Here is a 15943-nt window from a genome sequence, read left to right as displayed (position 1 = left end):
CTACAATATGACCATGAGCAACATCCACACCTCGGTGCAGGAAGTTGTCTTCCAGGCCGTGCTGAAACAGGATATAACTTTCTTTGATGCCCATAAGACTGGTAAATTGCAAACGACTGACAACGCAAAGTTATCTTTAAATGAAAGCCCGTCGCACAGTCGACCACTGTGAATAAATCCTGAATATATTTTGTCCGTATGGTACCAGGCTTTTATTTTTTATCAAGGCCAACCTCAGTTCTCTGATCATTTTTAATTTACTCACGGATGGACAGCTCCTCACTTCACAGGAAAACTAACGACCCAACTTCCCTCTCAGGTGAACTGGTTTCCCGCATCACCACAGACGCCAATAAACTGAGCGAGGCGCTGAGCGAGGAACTCAGTCTTGTGATGTGGTACACAGCACGCTTTCTCTTCCTCTTGTTCTTCATGGTGAGCCAGTCTTGGAAAATGACCTTGTTCACTTGCATGGGACTGCCCATCATCTGGGTCATACCAAAGCTCATCGGACAATTCTACCAGGTAAACATAAATATACGCTATATATTATATGTAGAGTGCTTTCCTCCCACCAAAACCCAATAGTCCCCATACATTTGAAGTTAATTTCATACACACATAGATATCAGTCCCCAAAATTCAGTGTAGATACAATTATCGTCACAAAAGAGGATTTAATTTCTTAAAACACATTATTAATTCATTTTTTAATCGTTCTTTTTTTAATCTGTCTCAGAAAATTGCTGTAAAAGTTCAGGAGTCACTTGCTAAGGCCAACCAGGTGGCCACCGAGACCTTCTCCAACATGAAGACAGTGAGGAGTTTTGCCAACGAGGATGGCGAGACAGAGCGGTACAGACGGCAGCTGGAGGAAACTTACAGCCTGAACAAAAAGGAAGCTGCTGGCTATGCGGCCTCTACCTGGTCCAACAGCGTGAGTCGAATACTGATGTGTGCTAAAAAGTATACGTGGTTAGTCTAGAGAATGAATTGCTCGAAGTGTCTGAAATGTCTCAGTGAGGTTGCTTCCTGCAACTTGCCATTGAGACTCTTAAGATCTTGGAATGCAGGCGGTCCACAGTGGAATAATTGTATTTTATGTTCTCCCAGATCACCACTTTAGCCCTGAAGGTGTTTATTCTGTACTATGGCGGGACTCTTGTGACCGGGGGGGCTGTCAGCAGTGGGGACCTGGTGTCCTTCATCCTTTACGAGCTACAGTTTGCCTCTGCTGTTGAGGTGAGCCGCATGCCAAGAAGCAGCAAATCATTTTGTGCAGAGTAGCCCACAGTCGTATCAGCAAGTGCCCAGTTTTGCTTGACCTTCACTTCTCTTCCAGGGTGTGATGCGTGCTTACCCGGATGTGAGGAAGGCAATCGGTGGCTCTCAGAAGATCTTTGAGTATTTGGATCGGAAACCTGAAACACCCCCAGACGGCACTTTGGCCCCCGAAACTCTTCAGGGACACATTCAATTCAAGAATGTCCGATTTTCTTACCCTGTCACAGCCGATGAAAAGAAAATTGTGTTGAAGGTGTGTGTGTATTTATGTTTATCTCCTGTGCATTAATTATGTTAACAATTTAAGTGATTTTCCCCTCTTCAATTAAACCAAATCCTCTCTTCCCATAGGATGTGTCGATGGAGCTAAAACCAGGTCAAACCACTGCCCTTGTCGGGCTCAACAGATCAGGGAAGACCACCTGTGTCAAACTGCTCGAGAGGTTTTATCAGCCCCAAGCAGGGGAGATCCAACTGGATGGAAAACCACTGCAGAGCTATAAAGACCAGTACCTACACGACAAGGTGGGTCCGCAGCAAAGTTAAGCTGGTGTTTGAAGAAAGTTTAGTTAGATGGGTCGATTTAATCCCGGGAGTAATTGTCATTCTTTAGAAAGTAGAGATCTGTTTTCTTTAAAAATAGAGTAAATTTGTGTAAATATTCCTACATTACCACGAAAAAACAATGTAAAAAAACAAAAACATGCAACACTTTTTAATACGTCATCATATTGCAAACATTGAAATTTGAAAATGAAATTTAAGTTGCTCAGAGCTGTAAACAAGGAAAGAAGATAGATAGAAGGTGAGAAAAGAGAGAAGGTGATTCACAATTCATCGAAACCTTCTACTCTGTTAACACATCTTAGCTTCAGCTGTGACAACTATACAGCCACTAACTGTTCCCTCCTCATCCTCTGTGTTCATAGATTGCCGTGGTGAGCCAGGATTGTGTGCTGTTCGGTCGCTCGGTGCGGGAGAACATCAAGTACGGCTTCGAGGACGCCTCTGATGAGGAGATGCACCGCGCTGCCAAGCTGGCGAGCGCCCACGACTTCATCATGGGGCTGCCAAATCAATATGACACAGGTTCAGAGCCGGACTTTCTACTTTCTGGAAGAAATTGGAATGATTTTTCCTGTTAATATAAATTCTTAGATGCTCGCACAGAAAATAGAACATATGCCTGTAAGGAGAAGGAACTGTTTCCGTCAAGCTGTCGCACCAGAGTGTCTCAATCAAGCAATCAAATAGCCCATATTCACAAATCACAATTTGCCTCGTGGGGCTTAACAAGGTCGTTTGTCCTTAACCCTCAACGAGAGAAGTGGGACGGTTAAGATGCTGGGTTGTGTTCACAGGATGTTCAGTCTTCACTTACACAACTACAGCAAGCACTATAGGAAAACGTGCCAAAATGCATCAATAAATTCTGGGTTAGTCCATTTATCCATTTTCTAACACCTACCTGGACACAGGTTGTTTCACACATATTATTAAATATTATACTGCTGAGAAGTACAGGAAAATCTGAGCACTATTGTCCCCGCTGGTCATTCAGTTGTAGTCTGGTATTAAAAAGCCTTATAGAAAGTATGAGACCTGCAGAAATCCTGCTGACAGCAGTGGAGGAACTAATACATTTAATTAAGTGCACTAGGAACCAAAAGCACTCGGGTTCTTCCGTTCATGCAGAATTCAAAATACACTGTTCCCCAAGTAAGTACATGAACAAAGTATGTCGTTCTGTTGTATAGATGCCGGAGAGAAGGGGGGGCAGGTAGCTGGAGGCCAGAAGCAGCGCATCTCCATTGCCAGAGCTTTAATCAGACGTCCCAAAATTCTGATACTGGACAACGCCACCAGTGACTTGGATTTAGAAAATGAATACCAGGTAGGAAATGATTGTGTTTCACACATTGTTTTTGCTCCTGATTTGTCTCTTTTTCTCTTCATATAACAGCAAGTCGTGGTTGTACTCAACAGGTCTACCAAGCTTTGTTGAACCAAACCAACCGCTGCACCGTGCTGCTGATTTCCAACCAGATGAATGTTGTAGAGAAGGCCAATCATATAGTCGTCCTCAGTGAGGGGGTGATACAGGAGGAGGGCAGCCATGGCGAGCTGCTGGAGAAAGGCGGCCTTTATGCTGACATGGTGAAAAAGTACAATATGGGCTTTCAGCGCAAAGGAGAGGAGAGGAACGATGCACAGTCATGATACCTCTGGGTCCCCAAGGAGCCAGAGAAGTCAAGCTACAGAGGAGTTGCTGGTTGAAAGTCTGGACGTGAAGGTGTGAAAACTCCAGCTACACTTTAAGTTTTATTGTTAAACAACGCTTATTGTATTGGTAGAGATTTGTGCCTCCTTGCACCTTGGAAGAAGAGGAAGGAACAACTTGGATAGTGTTATAGATGTATAATATTACACTTAATTATGTGATGCCATGATATAAATGGGGTTAGTTTTGAATGAGAATCATCAGCTGCATTTATCCATTCGACTTTCCGAATTGCCGCCCTTTAACACACCAGCCTATGGTACCAAATCTACTTTCATAATTTATGATCTTAATGCACTCCAGAGTTGTATATGATGTTTCATATTGCACTATTTACAAATTAGTTTTCCTAAACATTTTGGCTGTATATTTTTTTTTTTTTATATTTGTCAAATGTTTTATCCAACTTTTCCCTGTATTAATCTTGTAAGTAAATTAATATTAGTTCTTAGTTCTAGTTTGCCTCTCTTTAGTTATGACAATAAATAATTTGAATGAATTACTCCTTTATTGTCCTTGTCTACCATGTGTTGAGTTTCAGTTTTATAAGAGCATAAAACTATTGATCTGTGATTGAAGTGTTTCATTTTATGGTAATTATTTATTGATATTTTTGCTTTGAAAATTACATATGTTTTGCAGCTTTTTGAGTTGAGATGATTCCAATTCAAGCTGTCATGGAAAGTGATGCTTTAGATACACATACTTATGTTTCATCAGATCAATACTAGTTTCTGCGCTGAAAAAGGATGAACCTTCTCCATACCTCAATATTTACACAGTTTGAGGAAATGTCACAATTCCGAGAGAAAGAAAGAGAGAGAGAGAGAGAGAAAAAGAGAGAGACGTCACTCTTGAAAGACATAAAATATTCCGTTGATCTTTGATCTATGACCACTGACACTGTCTTTGAAGGAGAGGAGTTGTTTGATGGCTCAGTATCAAAGGATTCAGGGTCCATGTATGTCTGAGATACAGAACATCGAGTGTTGATGGCGTGTCATCAGACCTGGACGCCACGCCACGGTCAAACAGTTTGTATCTCCGTCTTGTTGTGATGACGCTCATCTCAATTTGAAGTTGATATGATGTAAGTCCTGGTACATGTACCTCAAAGTAAATATGTGGAAAATGGCCACGAAATGCAAAATGGCGGGCTTCCTGTTGTGTTTTTCATAATGCCCCTTAAGACTTTATCATTTCTCTGGTCATGATACACCCCTGTGTATCGATTTTTGTGAAGATCGGTCAATGTGAACGCGTTCCGGGGGCTCGGGGCGCCCTAAATATAAAATCTAAATTATTAATATATTACTGAGTAGAATGAATGAATGAGAATGTAAGTAATACTGATTAGGGCAGTGCAAATATTACATATAAACATTCTATTTTAACATTAAGGGAATAATTAAACATTTTATTCACCTAACAATTAATCGATTTTGAATGAAATCAACCCCTTTACGCCTATTGATAAAGAAAGTGATAATTTGATAAAAAACAACACTGCCTTGTGTAGTGTCTCTACTTCTGCGTTGTTATTGTTTTCCAATTCATAACAACTTGATAAATCCTGCGGTTTGTTTCCAGCCCTGGAATTATCAATACACAAAATCCAGATGGAAACAGTTGCACATCTTTAACACATATCAGGGGGCCAGTTCCCTGCAGGTAATCCGCAATATGAGGCACAAAACCCGGGTGCAACACAACCCGCGTCCCCGCAGACCCGCGGACACTCGCCTGAAAAGACAAACCCGCGTTTAAAGAAGCTAAAACACGTAGAAATCCACGCAGTGCGACGCAGCCTCCATTGTTTTCACTCAACAGCTGATTGAGGACAGCGTGTTCCGAGCAGGGGGGCGGGGCTTGGAGCTCCGGCCAATCGGAGCGCAGAGCCGGGCAAAAGCGACACCGGAAGTACGTCACAGCTCCGCGGCGGGGGAGGGAGGGGTTTATATAGCGACACACGGAAGTGAACCGTCGCCATTTCGCTGCGGTGGGAGCTCGGGCGGGTGTGTTTTGCTTTTCTCTCTCCCCGGGCGGACAGTGTCAGCGGGCGTTGGGAGAATTGGAACCCCGGATGGAAGCGGCCGTCAACCCGCCTCACGACAGGTAGACTACCCGGGGGGACGGAGGGTTTAACCCAGCTCCGCAGCGGCCATGGAGCCGGAGGACGAGTGTCATCCGGACCGTTAGCTTCCCAACGGCGGCGCTAGCTTGTCTCTCTCTCCACCCAGCTAGCTAGCTAGCTTCCCATCGCGGCGCTGCTCATCCCCGATTCGTTGCTAAATACCTTATATATTTATTTATGTATTTAATTATTTATTTGTTTATCTTTTAGCTACATCTTTGGAACCCGGACCGTGGATGACAGCTGCCCCCCCCCCCCCCCGGCTCCCTGTCATTCATTGCCCGTGTAATCCCGCTGCTCTTGATGCTAACCACTGCGAAATATCCCAGTCCGCTTTGCTAATGCACTTCATTTACCCCCATGTGATTCCGGTTGCAGTCTAATATTAAATATTAATTTAATGTTTTGATTGAAATCTGGTGACGCCAGCTAGCCCCCCCCCCCCTGCTAGCAGCGGCTACATGCTAGGTGGAATAACGAGCCCGGATCAACGGGTAACGGTGTTGGGATCCGTCTCTGCTGCAGCACCGGGAAAAACCCCACTTTGGTTATTTCAATATTTTGCATTATGATAAATGATATAAAAATGGGTCCGTCATCCGTTTGCTGTCATCGTGAGGCCAGTGTTTACAAACAGGGAGGGCGGGGCGTCCCGACCACGTGATCCTCTGCTGTGGAGCCGCTTGTGTTTTCATTTCTCCTCCATCGCTTCCTCTTTAGTGAAAACACGTTGTTTTAAGACTCTAATGTGGGAATAGTGGTGTGTGTTAGTGGGAGCAGGAGTGGATTCAGTCTCATGGAAGTGTGTGTGTTTGTGTGTGTGTGTATTTGTGTGTGTGCATGGCTTTGCTTATATGAAATCCCAGAGCCTTAGAATAAAGAAGGATTCACATGTTTCCTTAGGATCATGCTTGTGCTCAGACTATTTGTCATATCTTGCATATTGTGATAAGTTTATTATTCATCTGACATGAACTCATTATCTGTAGAGGGCAACAGCCACATGTGTTTTTATTTCTCCTCCATCGGATCCTCTTTAGTGAAAACACGTTGTTTTTAGAATCTAATGTGGGAATACTGGTGTGTGTTAGTGGGAGCAGGAGTGGATTCAGTCTCATTGAAGTGTGTGTGTGTGTACATGGCTTTGCTTATATGAAATCAAAAAGTCAGTGTTTCCTAAGGATCATGCTTGTGTCATATCTTGCATATTGTGAGACATTTATGATTTATCTAACATGAGCTCATTATCTGTAGAGGGCGACAGCAGCAGGTGTTTACAGGAATACATGCATTTAAAGTGATTCTATAGCCAAAGGGAAACTTAACCGTATTCCCCCCCATGATGTTTGTACACAACATATCCAAAAAGTAGTTATTTTCCCATCATGATCCATGAATCACACTTGCAATCAGCTGGGCTCATGCATTTTCAGCCCCCCCTCTCCAAAACTAATCACACATTTGAGGTCCTTCTCTTGATTTTGTGAATCATTGCAATGCTAATTAATATTCTTACATTGTGAGATCTAAGTGTTTTGATACAACCCATTTTATTCATAATACAATGTCTAATTCCTTCTTTTACAATATTACCTGATAAATAACAAAAGGCTACAATATGCGGTGCCCAAATAAGACTGGAATTGTATTGTGTTGTATTTACTACACAGCAGTGTCATGCTTTTCCTAACACAAACGCCTCTGAGCCTTTCTTTGTGTTGCTGGGATTCTGACTGATGGAGAAGATCAGCTCACAGGCTTTGCCGGGGTTTGTGTGTGTGTGTCTGTGTCTGTGTGTGTGTGTGTGTCCTGATCTGGTGCATGTGCTCTGCTCAGAGGGGGTTCCTTTGACTATGTGGACTGAGACACCTCTGTTAAGCTGTGTAGTAAATGCTCTTATGTCGTCTCATTGAATAACAGGCTACACTGAAGATGGGGGGACTTTTCTTTTTAGAGCATTTTGAGGTCTGCATCATCTTCCTTTTTAAAATTAGCTTAAGTCTTTATTTCCAATGCCAAGATTGTCCTTTTTATTTCATCCATTCTTTCTCTACAATGAGGAATAAATATACAAAAAATATTAATATTTACATGAGTTTTTGTTAAATAGTGGCTGCACAATCCACTGTTTAGAATGAAACCAAACCACCTATTATTATTATTATTTATTTATATTCATGATCAGTGCAGTGAAACAACTATCATCACAGTTTCTTAAAACCCTGTTGTCAAATGTTTTCTTTTTAAGTTAAATAATTTGTGCATTTATTAATAATTCTTGCAGCTTTAGAGTGCGACATATTAATGATGTGTCATTAATGAGTGACAGTTTTAAAAGTAAAGCTTTTTCCATTACTCGCAGGAGAAAAAGTGGATAACATATTGCTCAGCTTTTGGTGGTTTATCACTCAGCCTTATTATAATTGACTGATGTTTTTTTTAACTGGTGAGAACCCATGGGATGATGGTTCCCATTGCTGTTTTAAAAGTAGTCGATTGAATTCTAGTTTCCCTCGATAACGTTTAGCTGACTGGGAGACGGAGCCATGGTTTCACTGGTCACATGGGTGACATAAATAAAGCCTGTATTGGCTGAAGATTGTCCAGGAGTGGATTCTAGTGAATGTCAGATCAGAATCAATGTGTTCAATCAATGACGGTAGAACAATTTATTAAGCAGAGTCGACTGTGAAAATAGCAGGTACGGTTTTCTCTGTGTGTTTAGAAGATAGCATGTCTGTTCCTGAACTTTTCTATTCCCAGCAGTGTTCTCATTTTTCCATCCTCTGTTCCTTCTGTTTGCCTAAACTGTAGCTCCCTAGTCGGGTTGTCCAGTGGCGGGATGGACCAGCACAGCAGCTCGGGCAAACGCATTCGCAAGCCCTCCCTGCTGTACGAGGACTTTGAGAGCCCCTCCCTGCCGCACACCCTGCCCCAGGGCCCCCCAGCCCCGATGCAGCCCCTGGTCAAGGATCCCAGCCGCCAAGGCCGGATGACCAACCAGCTGCAGTACCTCCAGAGGACCCTGGTTAAGAGCCTGTGGAGGCACCACTTTGCCTGGCCTTTCCATGAGCCTGTGGATGCCTCCAGGCTCAGCCTACCAGTGAGTTCACTTTCTACTTTCATTTGATGCATTTATTCATGTCTGTGCAAAGCAAATCTCCCCATTAGGATCATTTTGTAAATTTGGAGTGTCTTTAGTGTCTTATTCTGTCTTTTTCAGGATTACCATAAAATTATTAAACAGCCCATGGACATGGGGACCATAAAAAAGCGCCTTGAGAACAGCTTCTACCGCTGTGCAAGTGAGTGCATACAGGACTTCAACACCATGTTCACCAACTGCTACATCTACAACAAGGTAGGTGAAACGCTAGAGAACAGAGCTCTGTCCATCCTGTTATTGCTTTCTTTTTCATTTCTATTGCATGCTCTTCCTAATAACATTCCCCCTCCCTTTTTATAAACATGTTATACAAGGTGACTCTAGTCACATCAGTGATAACACAGGGTTATATAAAGATCAAGGCATTCAGAGAAGCACCGGAAGCAGCTTTATTTACTTTGAAAATGTGTTGGAGGTTTCATTATTTATTTTTTCTCAAGATACACGTGTGCAAAGGTTTTCTTCCCCAACAGCTTAGAAAAAGCACTTAGAAAAAAAAGGAATTTCAGTTAAAATAAGTTGTATGTTTGAATGAAAATGCATCACTTTTTTGTGTTTTACTAATATGTTAATGAACTGTTTTTGTGTTTTAGCCCACAGACGACATTGTGCTGATGGCCCAGTCCCTAGAGAAGATCTTCCTGCAGAAAGTGGCCCAGATGCCCCAGGAGGAAGTGGAGCTCCCACCTCCAACTCCTCGAAACAAAAACAACAGGGGAAAAGGTCGCAAGTCTAGTTGTGAGTTAATGACAAAGTCTTACAGAGTTGTTGTTGTACTGTTTTAACCACTGGAAATATTCAGTAGTTTTCTGTTCTGAATAATATGCTTCCACCAAACTTCTTGGTGTTAATGTTATTCTCGAATATCAATATTCAGCTCAGTTTTTGATTTCAGCTCCTATTTTAAAAGTTGACTTGGTTTCTCAGCATCCAGGGCTCAGCAGGTGCCAGCAGTGTCCCAGTCGGCCTACTCCCCTTCCTCCTCAGACACTGGGGAGTCCATGCTCGCTAACTCTCCCCAGACTGTGCTGACCAAAAGCCTCCCCCCCGCCAACATCATGGGCCTGCCTCCTACACAGCCCACAACCAAGGTATTTAGAAAACACAAAGTCAGTATCATATGGTGGAACACAAGCAAAACGCTGATTCCTAGTACATCGAAACTTTAAAATATTTGGTGTATTCAGTGTTTTAAAGTTTCTAAAAAAGTTTAAAAAGGAGTAATGAGTTGAATAATTGTAGTAACTTCCAACCTCTGTATTGTTTTCTGTAGAAGAAAGGTGTGAAAAGGAAGGCAGACACCACCACCCCCTCCAACATGGGCTTTACTGTGGGCATTTCGGGTGTGGGCATGTCTGGAGCGACCCACATGGTAGGTTTAGGGAAAGGCGGACACGGGGGCCAAGTTCACGACACCTCCATGCACACCATCTCCATGGGGGGCATGGGCTTAGACACTCCACCTGGGATGGGCCTGGTCAGGAGCGCTGGAGGTCCTGTCCTCCTCCAGCCAATGATGGCCGGTGGTGGACGCAGGGTCGGCAGCGGACGTCCCATCAAACCCCCCAAGAAGGACTTGCCCGATTCGGTCCAGCCTCAGGCCTTGAAGAAGAGCAAACTGAGTCCTCAGCTGAGGTACTGCAGCGGGCTGCTGAAGGACATGCTGTCCAAGAAACACGCAGCGCTCGCCTGGCCTTTCTACACACCTGTGGACACCGCCGCCCTGGGACTTCACGACTATCACGACATCATCAAGTGTCCCATGGACCTCAGCTCCATCAAGGTGAAGTCCCACATACTTTTAATTCTGTGAAGTAGTAATAAGCATTGAATATTATGTTTCTTTGGATAAAAATAACATTTCTTAGTGGCTTTAAATCTAACATCCTGAAAGTCAAAAATGTGCCTGCGTGAAGCACTAAAATTCATCTTCCCCATGTGTGTTCAGAGGAAGATGGACTGTCGTGAATACAGGGAGGCGCAGCAGTTTGCCAGCGATGTCCGACTCATGTTCTCCAACTGCTACAAGTACAACCCACCTGACCACGATGTTGTCGCCATGGCTCGGAAGCTGCAGGTGAGCTTCGCTTCCTCATTTGACTTTTAAAACATTCAGCACGAGTCTTTGTATTTGATGTTTCCTCCCATTTCTCATCTTTGATTTGGGCTTTTTCTTTCGTGCCCCAGGATGTTTTTGAGTTCCGTTTTGCCAAGATGCCCGACGAGCCACACATGGACCGTACAAACATGTCCATGAGTGGCAACCCAACATCCTCTTCGTCCTCTTCCTCCTCCTCTTCCTCGTCATCGTCCTCTGGCTCTGAGAGTGAGCCCAGCAGCGAGAGTGAGGCGAGCGAGAGCAGCCCCAGCTCCGACAGTGAAGAGGAGCGAGCACATCGCTTGGCTGAGTTGCAGGATCAGGTGTGCACACAAGTAAGGCCTGCAGTTGCTATTTAGTCATTCAAGTGTTACAACACATTTCACGTGGAAACAAAATGTTTTTCACTGTGATAATTTTGATGTTTTGAATCTTCCCTCAGCTCAAAGCCATGCACGAGCAGCTGGCCGCCCTCTCTCAAGGTCCCATTGTCAAGACCAAGAAGAAAAAAGAGAAGAAGGAGAAAAAGGAGAAGAAGAAAAAGAAGAAGCTGGAGAAGAAGAGTCGAGGCAGCAGGAGCAGAGCGGGCTCTGAGGAATGGAAGATGCCGGGAAAAATCCTCAAGAGCAAGTCTGCCAGAGAAGGTGGCTCGCAGACCAAGAAGAGCCAGGGGAAGAAGAGTAACAAGAACAGCAAGTCAGTAGTAAAGTGATTACCCACTTTATCAGTTATTGTAAAGCTTTATCGTATCTTCAAGTTGTTAAGCACCGGCTGATAATATTTACCCTCGTCCTGATTTGATCTCTTCTCTCTCTTCTTCAGGAGCGCAAAGAAGCCCTTCGAGCCGCCGGCGGCCCCTTCCATGCTGCCGCACTACGACTCGGAGGAGGAGGACGAGATCGTGCCCATGTCGTACGACGAGAAGCGCCAGCTAAGCCTGGACATCAACAAGCTGCCGGGGGAGAAGCTGGGTCGCGTGGTCCACATCATCCAGTCCAGGGAGCCTTCCCTGAGGGACACCAACCCGGAGGAGATTGAGATCGACTTCGAAACACTGAAACCATCGACACTAAAAGAGCTGGAGCGCTACGTCATGACCTGTCTGAGGAAGAAGCCGCGCAAGTCTTTCGGAGAGCCAGGTAGATGAACCGTCCACCAGGGACATATTAACTCAAACATGTCTTCTTTGTAACCTCCCACATATCTGATTATATACAGTGACAGCAGCATGTGATCAAAATGACCTTTATGCAGCACCAAGCTGAGGTCCAGCCTCTGGCCAGACAAACACACCCAATCTGCAGATCTTTAAGTGACCCTGATTTTCACTGTGATTGCTTTACAGCATCATTAAGACACAGCAGAAAGAAAAAAGGACAATTTCCCCCCCCTCGAGCAGCAACACATCTCAAAGCAGCTGATCTTTGTAAAGCACCACATGCTTTTCGATATGAAATTTATAAAACAGGGAAGGCCTGCCAAAAAAGAAGCGGCATGACGAGGCAATCGTATTATATCAAAGTTAGATTTCACCCTGACCGGACTGCTGAAGCTATAAAAGTGTAACTATAGTATTGCACCAAACCGACAGGAATATAATGACGTTTTCTCAGCCTGTCCATGCACTTGACTTTGGTTCTGCACCCACTTCTCTCATTCATCTCTCCTCGGTGAACGAGAGCTAGTTTTCCTCCTGAGTAAACGCTGCTGTATTGGTCTCGAGCAGCTTATCCCATGTGGAAAATTAAAATGATGAACTTGCTGAGTTAGTATGCACTGTGTTGCACTGAAGCGTAAAGCATTTAATCAATGACATGTCATGGAAGTCCTTATATTTGAGGCAGGTCAGGAGGTTTTCCACATGAATGACCAGTAGTAACATACATTTTCTTGGGTTTATTTCCTCCTGTTAACAACTAACTGTAATTTGATGTCAACATGACGAACGGTCATATCTTTACTTGCCCTACCTGATTAAAAACGGCTAAGTCAGCTGTTTACGAAGCTGCCGGATGATGGTGCAACTTGTACTTCAGCTCTGGGATGATGTGTAGAGCTGAAATGATTAGTCTATACACAGGAAACAGGTTTGCATCTATTTTCATCCTTTATATATCATAATTTTTCGAGGAAAATGTGTAATTGTCTTTGTCTCACTCGACAGCGTCGTGGAGGTTTTGCCCTCACATCATTTTCTAGTCTCAAATAAACTAAATACCCGAATTGAAGACGAAAGAATCCAGTGGTGTTTCCCATTATTTACCTACACTTGGTTGTCCCGCAACCGTTGTTAGTTTGAACCTAGCGGTAAACCTAAATATTCGGAGGTTTCTAACTTAGTTTTGTGCCGTTGTAGATCTCTGTGGAACGCTCTTTGCTTTACTCTTGCCCGTTCAGTCACTGTCTCTTTCTCCGTTTCTCCGTCCTGTGCCAGTGGACCATTCAAACCGTTATAATTGTAAGGGAAACACTGAAAGCAATTTGAAAACACACCTTGGGCCTTTGTTATGGGCACATCTCATATTTTTGTAATGTTTACAGACCAAACACTAACTCCCTTTACACACCACTCCCCCTCTTAGCACATCTTCAGTAACAGTAGTTGCAGCTGTATTGTCTATGTGGATATCAGGTGTAACAGCCTTGTCGTTGTTCACCTGCAGCAGGGAAAGGCAGTATTGGCAAATCTAAAGAGGAGCTGACTCTGGAGAAGAGGAGGGAGCTGGAGAAGAGGCTGCAGGACGTCAGCGGGCAACTCAACTCTGTCAAGAAACCTACGAAAGCTAAAGGTGAGCTTGTGCATCTTCCCTTTCTGAATGTGTGTCTTCTGAACCTTTTACATGTGCATAAATGGTTCTTTTCATCTGTACCTGAGAATCTGCAGATGTAGAATCAGATTCTCTCGATCTAACCCACTCCTCCTTTCCTCAGCGGAGAAGCCCAGTGCTGTGGAGACCAACGCGCAGCCCGCGCGCCTCAGCGGCAGCAGCTCCAGCTCCGACTCCTCTTCGTCATCCTCCTCATCGTCGTCCTCAGACACCAGCGATTCAGACTCTGGCTGAGATCCTAAGCAGCCGCTAAGAGTGGGATAAAAAAACAAAACACTAATAACTCAGGGACTTGGGCTGGCCCCGGACACAACACACCCTGAAACCGTAGTGGGCTGAGATATTAGACACCATGGCAACAAAAAACCTAAAATGTTTTGAATGTGGGACTGAGGGACGTGAAACAATGTCTCTGTGGATCAATATAGAACCCAAACACTAAATGCCTTGGTTCCCCTCTCCTCCCCTTTGTAAATACTTGTACAAATTTATGTTTCTTTTATAAAGAAGAATTTTATGGTGATCCCCCAAAGAGGGAAGTGGAGTAGTTAAAAAAAAAGAAAAGATGTGGAAAGACGGGCCATACCCTAAAATCTGCTTTGGTCGGCCTTTACGCTGTGTCCCCTGGTGGTGAGGGAGTGGAAGAGTCGTTATTTATTTGTTTTCTTCAACAACATTTCCTCAGATGCTACTGGAATTTGAACCAGCAACTGTTTTGGTCACGAGCCTACCTTTTCTAACATCTTGGCCGTCTGCCACACTTAATCTTTAGACCAACCCCCTTAGACTCGGACTTGATGATCCAGATTGTGAATAACTGTGTGATTATTAGGGGAAAATAACTTATTGTGAAGGAGACTCCTCCTCATGTCCGCAGGTCTGTTTGAGCAGTAAATGAAATCCATGTTTTCTGCCATATTCCGGTCAAAAGTTAAACTTGGTTACAGCTCGAGTTGTGTTTACAGCCATAAATCTCCCTCGTTCGACATTGAGCTTCATGCAACAGTTTCTCTTTCACAGCTTGTAGTTCTCGTTCTTGTTTGAAAACAAGGTGGATTTATAATACAGTATAGATATATGGTAAAATACTGTAATTTCAAAGTTTGCAATTGAGTTTCCTTATTTATTTTGTCTCGATCTACGTGGCAGTGTTTTCAGACTTGAGCGTGACCCTGATTGAATTACTGTCTGTCTTCAGTATTTTGAAAGCAGCTCAGCTTTGGTGTTGTTCTCAACGTTTGTCCTTCACATCGAACAGGAACAACACAGGCTGCTGAATGTCATCAGGTCCCAGAGCAGGTTTCTAATCCTCACACGAGTGAAGGGTTGAAGACATCTGTCGCACTTGGGTCGAAGGATTCTGAAAACCAATCGTTGGGCTGCTCAGCACTTTCTGGAAACAATGGGAATTGACTGAATAAACTGAAGTTGAACGCCGCCACACGTATATAAAGAGACGGGAGAGTCCTCACAGTCCAATGCGTAGTTAAAGCTGTTGTTGAATGTTCAGCGAATGAAGATATGCTTGTATATATTTAAACTGTATTTGCTATTGCACAAACTATTGTATTTCTGCTGTTTATTTTTTGAGTTCCCTGTTTTTTAACATGCTGTCATTTCTCATTCCTGTCTTGGTTGTTCTCTCAGAATCATACCTTCATTTGACAACTGTGTTTATTAAAATATTCACTTCTGTAGAAGAGTTTGAATTTGGTCTGACGGTTTCATTCTATTGATTGACTAGCTTTTCCGTTCATGATGAAATACTGTTTCATTCCTTGTTCGGTAGTCAATTTAATTGGAATTAGAGGGCAGATCCCTCCTTTAACATTGTGAGATGCTGGTTCTTTTGATATTTTCATCCTTTTCCCAGCGAATAATTCATCGATCTTGATGAAAACGATCAGTTGTGATCTACCGAGTAAGATTCTAGTTGAGGCTGTATTTTCAAACTTAGCATGTGGGGCTGAACTTCATTTCTTATTGATCAACATAATTGACTCAGTTTTGATAGTTAATATTGAGCTGCAAGAATTAGAGGATTAATTGATGAGTGGATCTGAACAAACTAAAGAAGATAAGCCACATGGAGAAAAAAATGACATTTCCTGTTTTTGTCTTCTCAGATATTTACAGTAAAGTGAATATCTTC

At 43.5% G+C, this 15943-nt stretch overlaps 2 protein-coding genes across 4 annotated transcripts in view; both read left to right on the top strand.

Annotated features, from left to right (window-relative positions):
- The window catches only part of tap1 (transporter 1, ATP-binding cassette, sub-family B (MDR/TAP)), a 6923-nt gene extending 2877 nt beyond the window's left edge, over positions 1-4046 (top strand). The window contains exons 5-13 of the mRNA XM_061080956.1: positions 1-101; positions 320-525; positions 740-937; positions 1114-1242; positions 1343-1537; positions 1636-1809; positions 2214-2373; positions 3042-3178; positions 3271-4046. The exon at positions 1-101 is cut by the window's left edge and continues 30 nt beyond it. Coding sequence (XP_060936939.1) covers positions 1-101; positions 320-525; positions 740-937; positions 1114-1242; positions 1343-1537; positions 1636-1809; positions 2214-2373; positions 3042-3178; positions 3271-3504 — 1534 coding nt within the window. The 3' untranslated portion in view covers positions 3505-4046. The remainder of the gene's footprint in view (positions 102-319; positions 526-739; positions 938-1113; positions 1243-1342; positions 1538-1635; positions 1810-2213; positions 2374-3041; positions 3179-3270) is intronic.
- Positions 4047-5570: 1524 nt separating this feature from the next.
- On the top strand, positions 5571-15458 carry brd2b (bromodomain containing 2b). Of its 3 annotated transcripts, none has more exons than XM_061081523.1 (12): positions 5571-5680; positions 8514-8802; positions 8923-9060; positions 9459-9603; positions 9793-9956; positions 10139-10648; positions 10814-10942; positions 11053-11286; positions 11406-11659; positions 11786-12102; positions 13627-13752; positions 13895-15122. In XM_061081523.1, exons 1-12 carry the CDS (start codon positions 5649-5651, stop codon positions 14023-14025), a joined length of 2469 nt encoding a protein of 822 aa, XP_060937506.1. In that variant the 5' UTR covers positions 5571-5648; the 3' UTR covers positions 14026-15122. The 3 variants fall into 3 exon arrangements, with proteins under 3 accessions (XP_060937506.1, XP_060937505.1, XP_060937507.1); XM_061081522.1 differs by having other exon boundaries at positions 11053-11298; XM_061081524.1 differs by lacking the exon at positions 13627-13752 and having other exon boundaries at positions 11053-11298; positions 15050-15458.
- The last annotated feature ends 485 nt before the right edge of the window (positions 15459-15943 follow it).

This window comes from Limanda limanda, chromosome 11, assembly GCF_963576545.1.
Source record: "Limanda limanda chromosome 11, fLimLim1.1, whole genome shotgun sequence".
Classification (NCBI taxonomy): domain Eukaryota; kingdom Metazoa; phylum Chordata; class Actinopteri; order Pleuronectiformes; family Pleuronectidae; genus Limanda; species Limanda limanda.
The sequence above is the reverse complement of the archived record's forward strand: the minus strand, read 5'-3'. Positions and strand labels throughout refer to the sequence as shown.

What these genes read in the sequence shown, in the direction of transcription:
- brd2b (XM_061081522.1), top strand. Translation starts at nt 5,649, where the DNA reads ATGGAAGCGGCCGTCAACCCGCCTCACGACAG. An exon ending in GTCAACCCGCCTCACGACAG is followed by an intron (nt 5,681 to 8,513) that starts GTAGACTACCCG and finishes CCTAAACTGTAG; the next exon opens with CTCCCTAGTCGGGTTGTCCA. An exon ending in CAAGTCTTTCGGAGAGCCAG is followed by an intron (nt 12,103 to 13,626) that starts GTAGATGAACCG and finishes GTTCACCTGCAG; the next exon opens with CAGGGAAAGGCAGTATTGGC.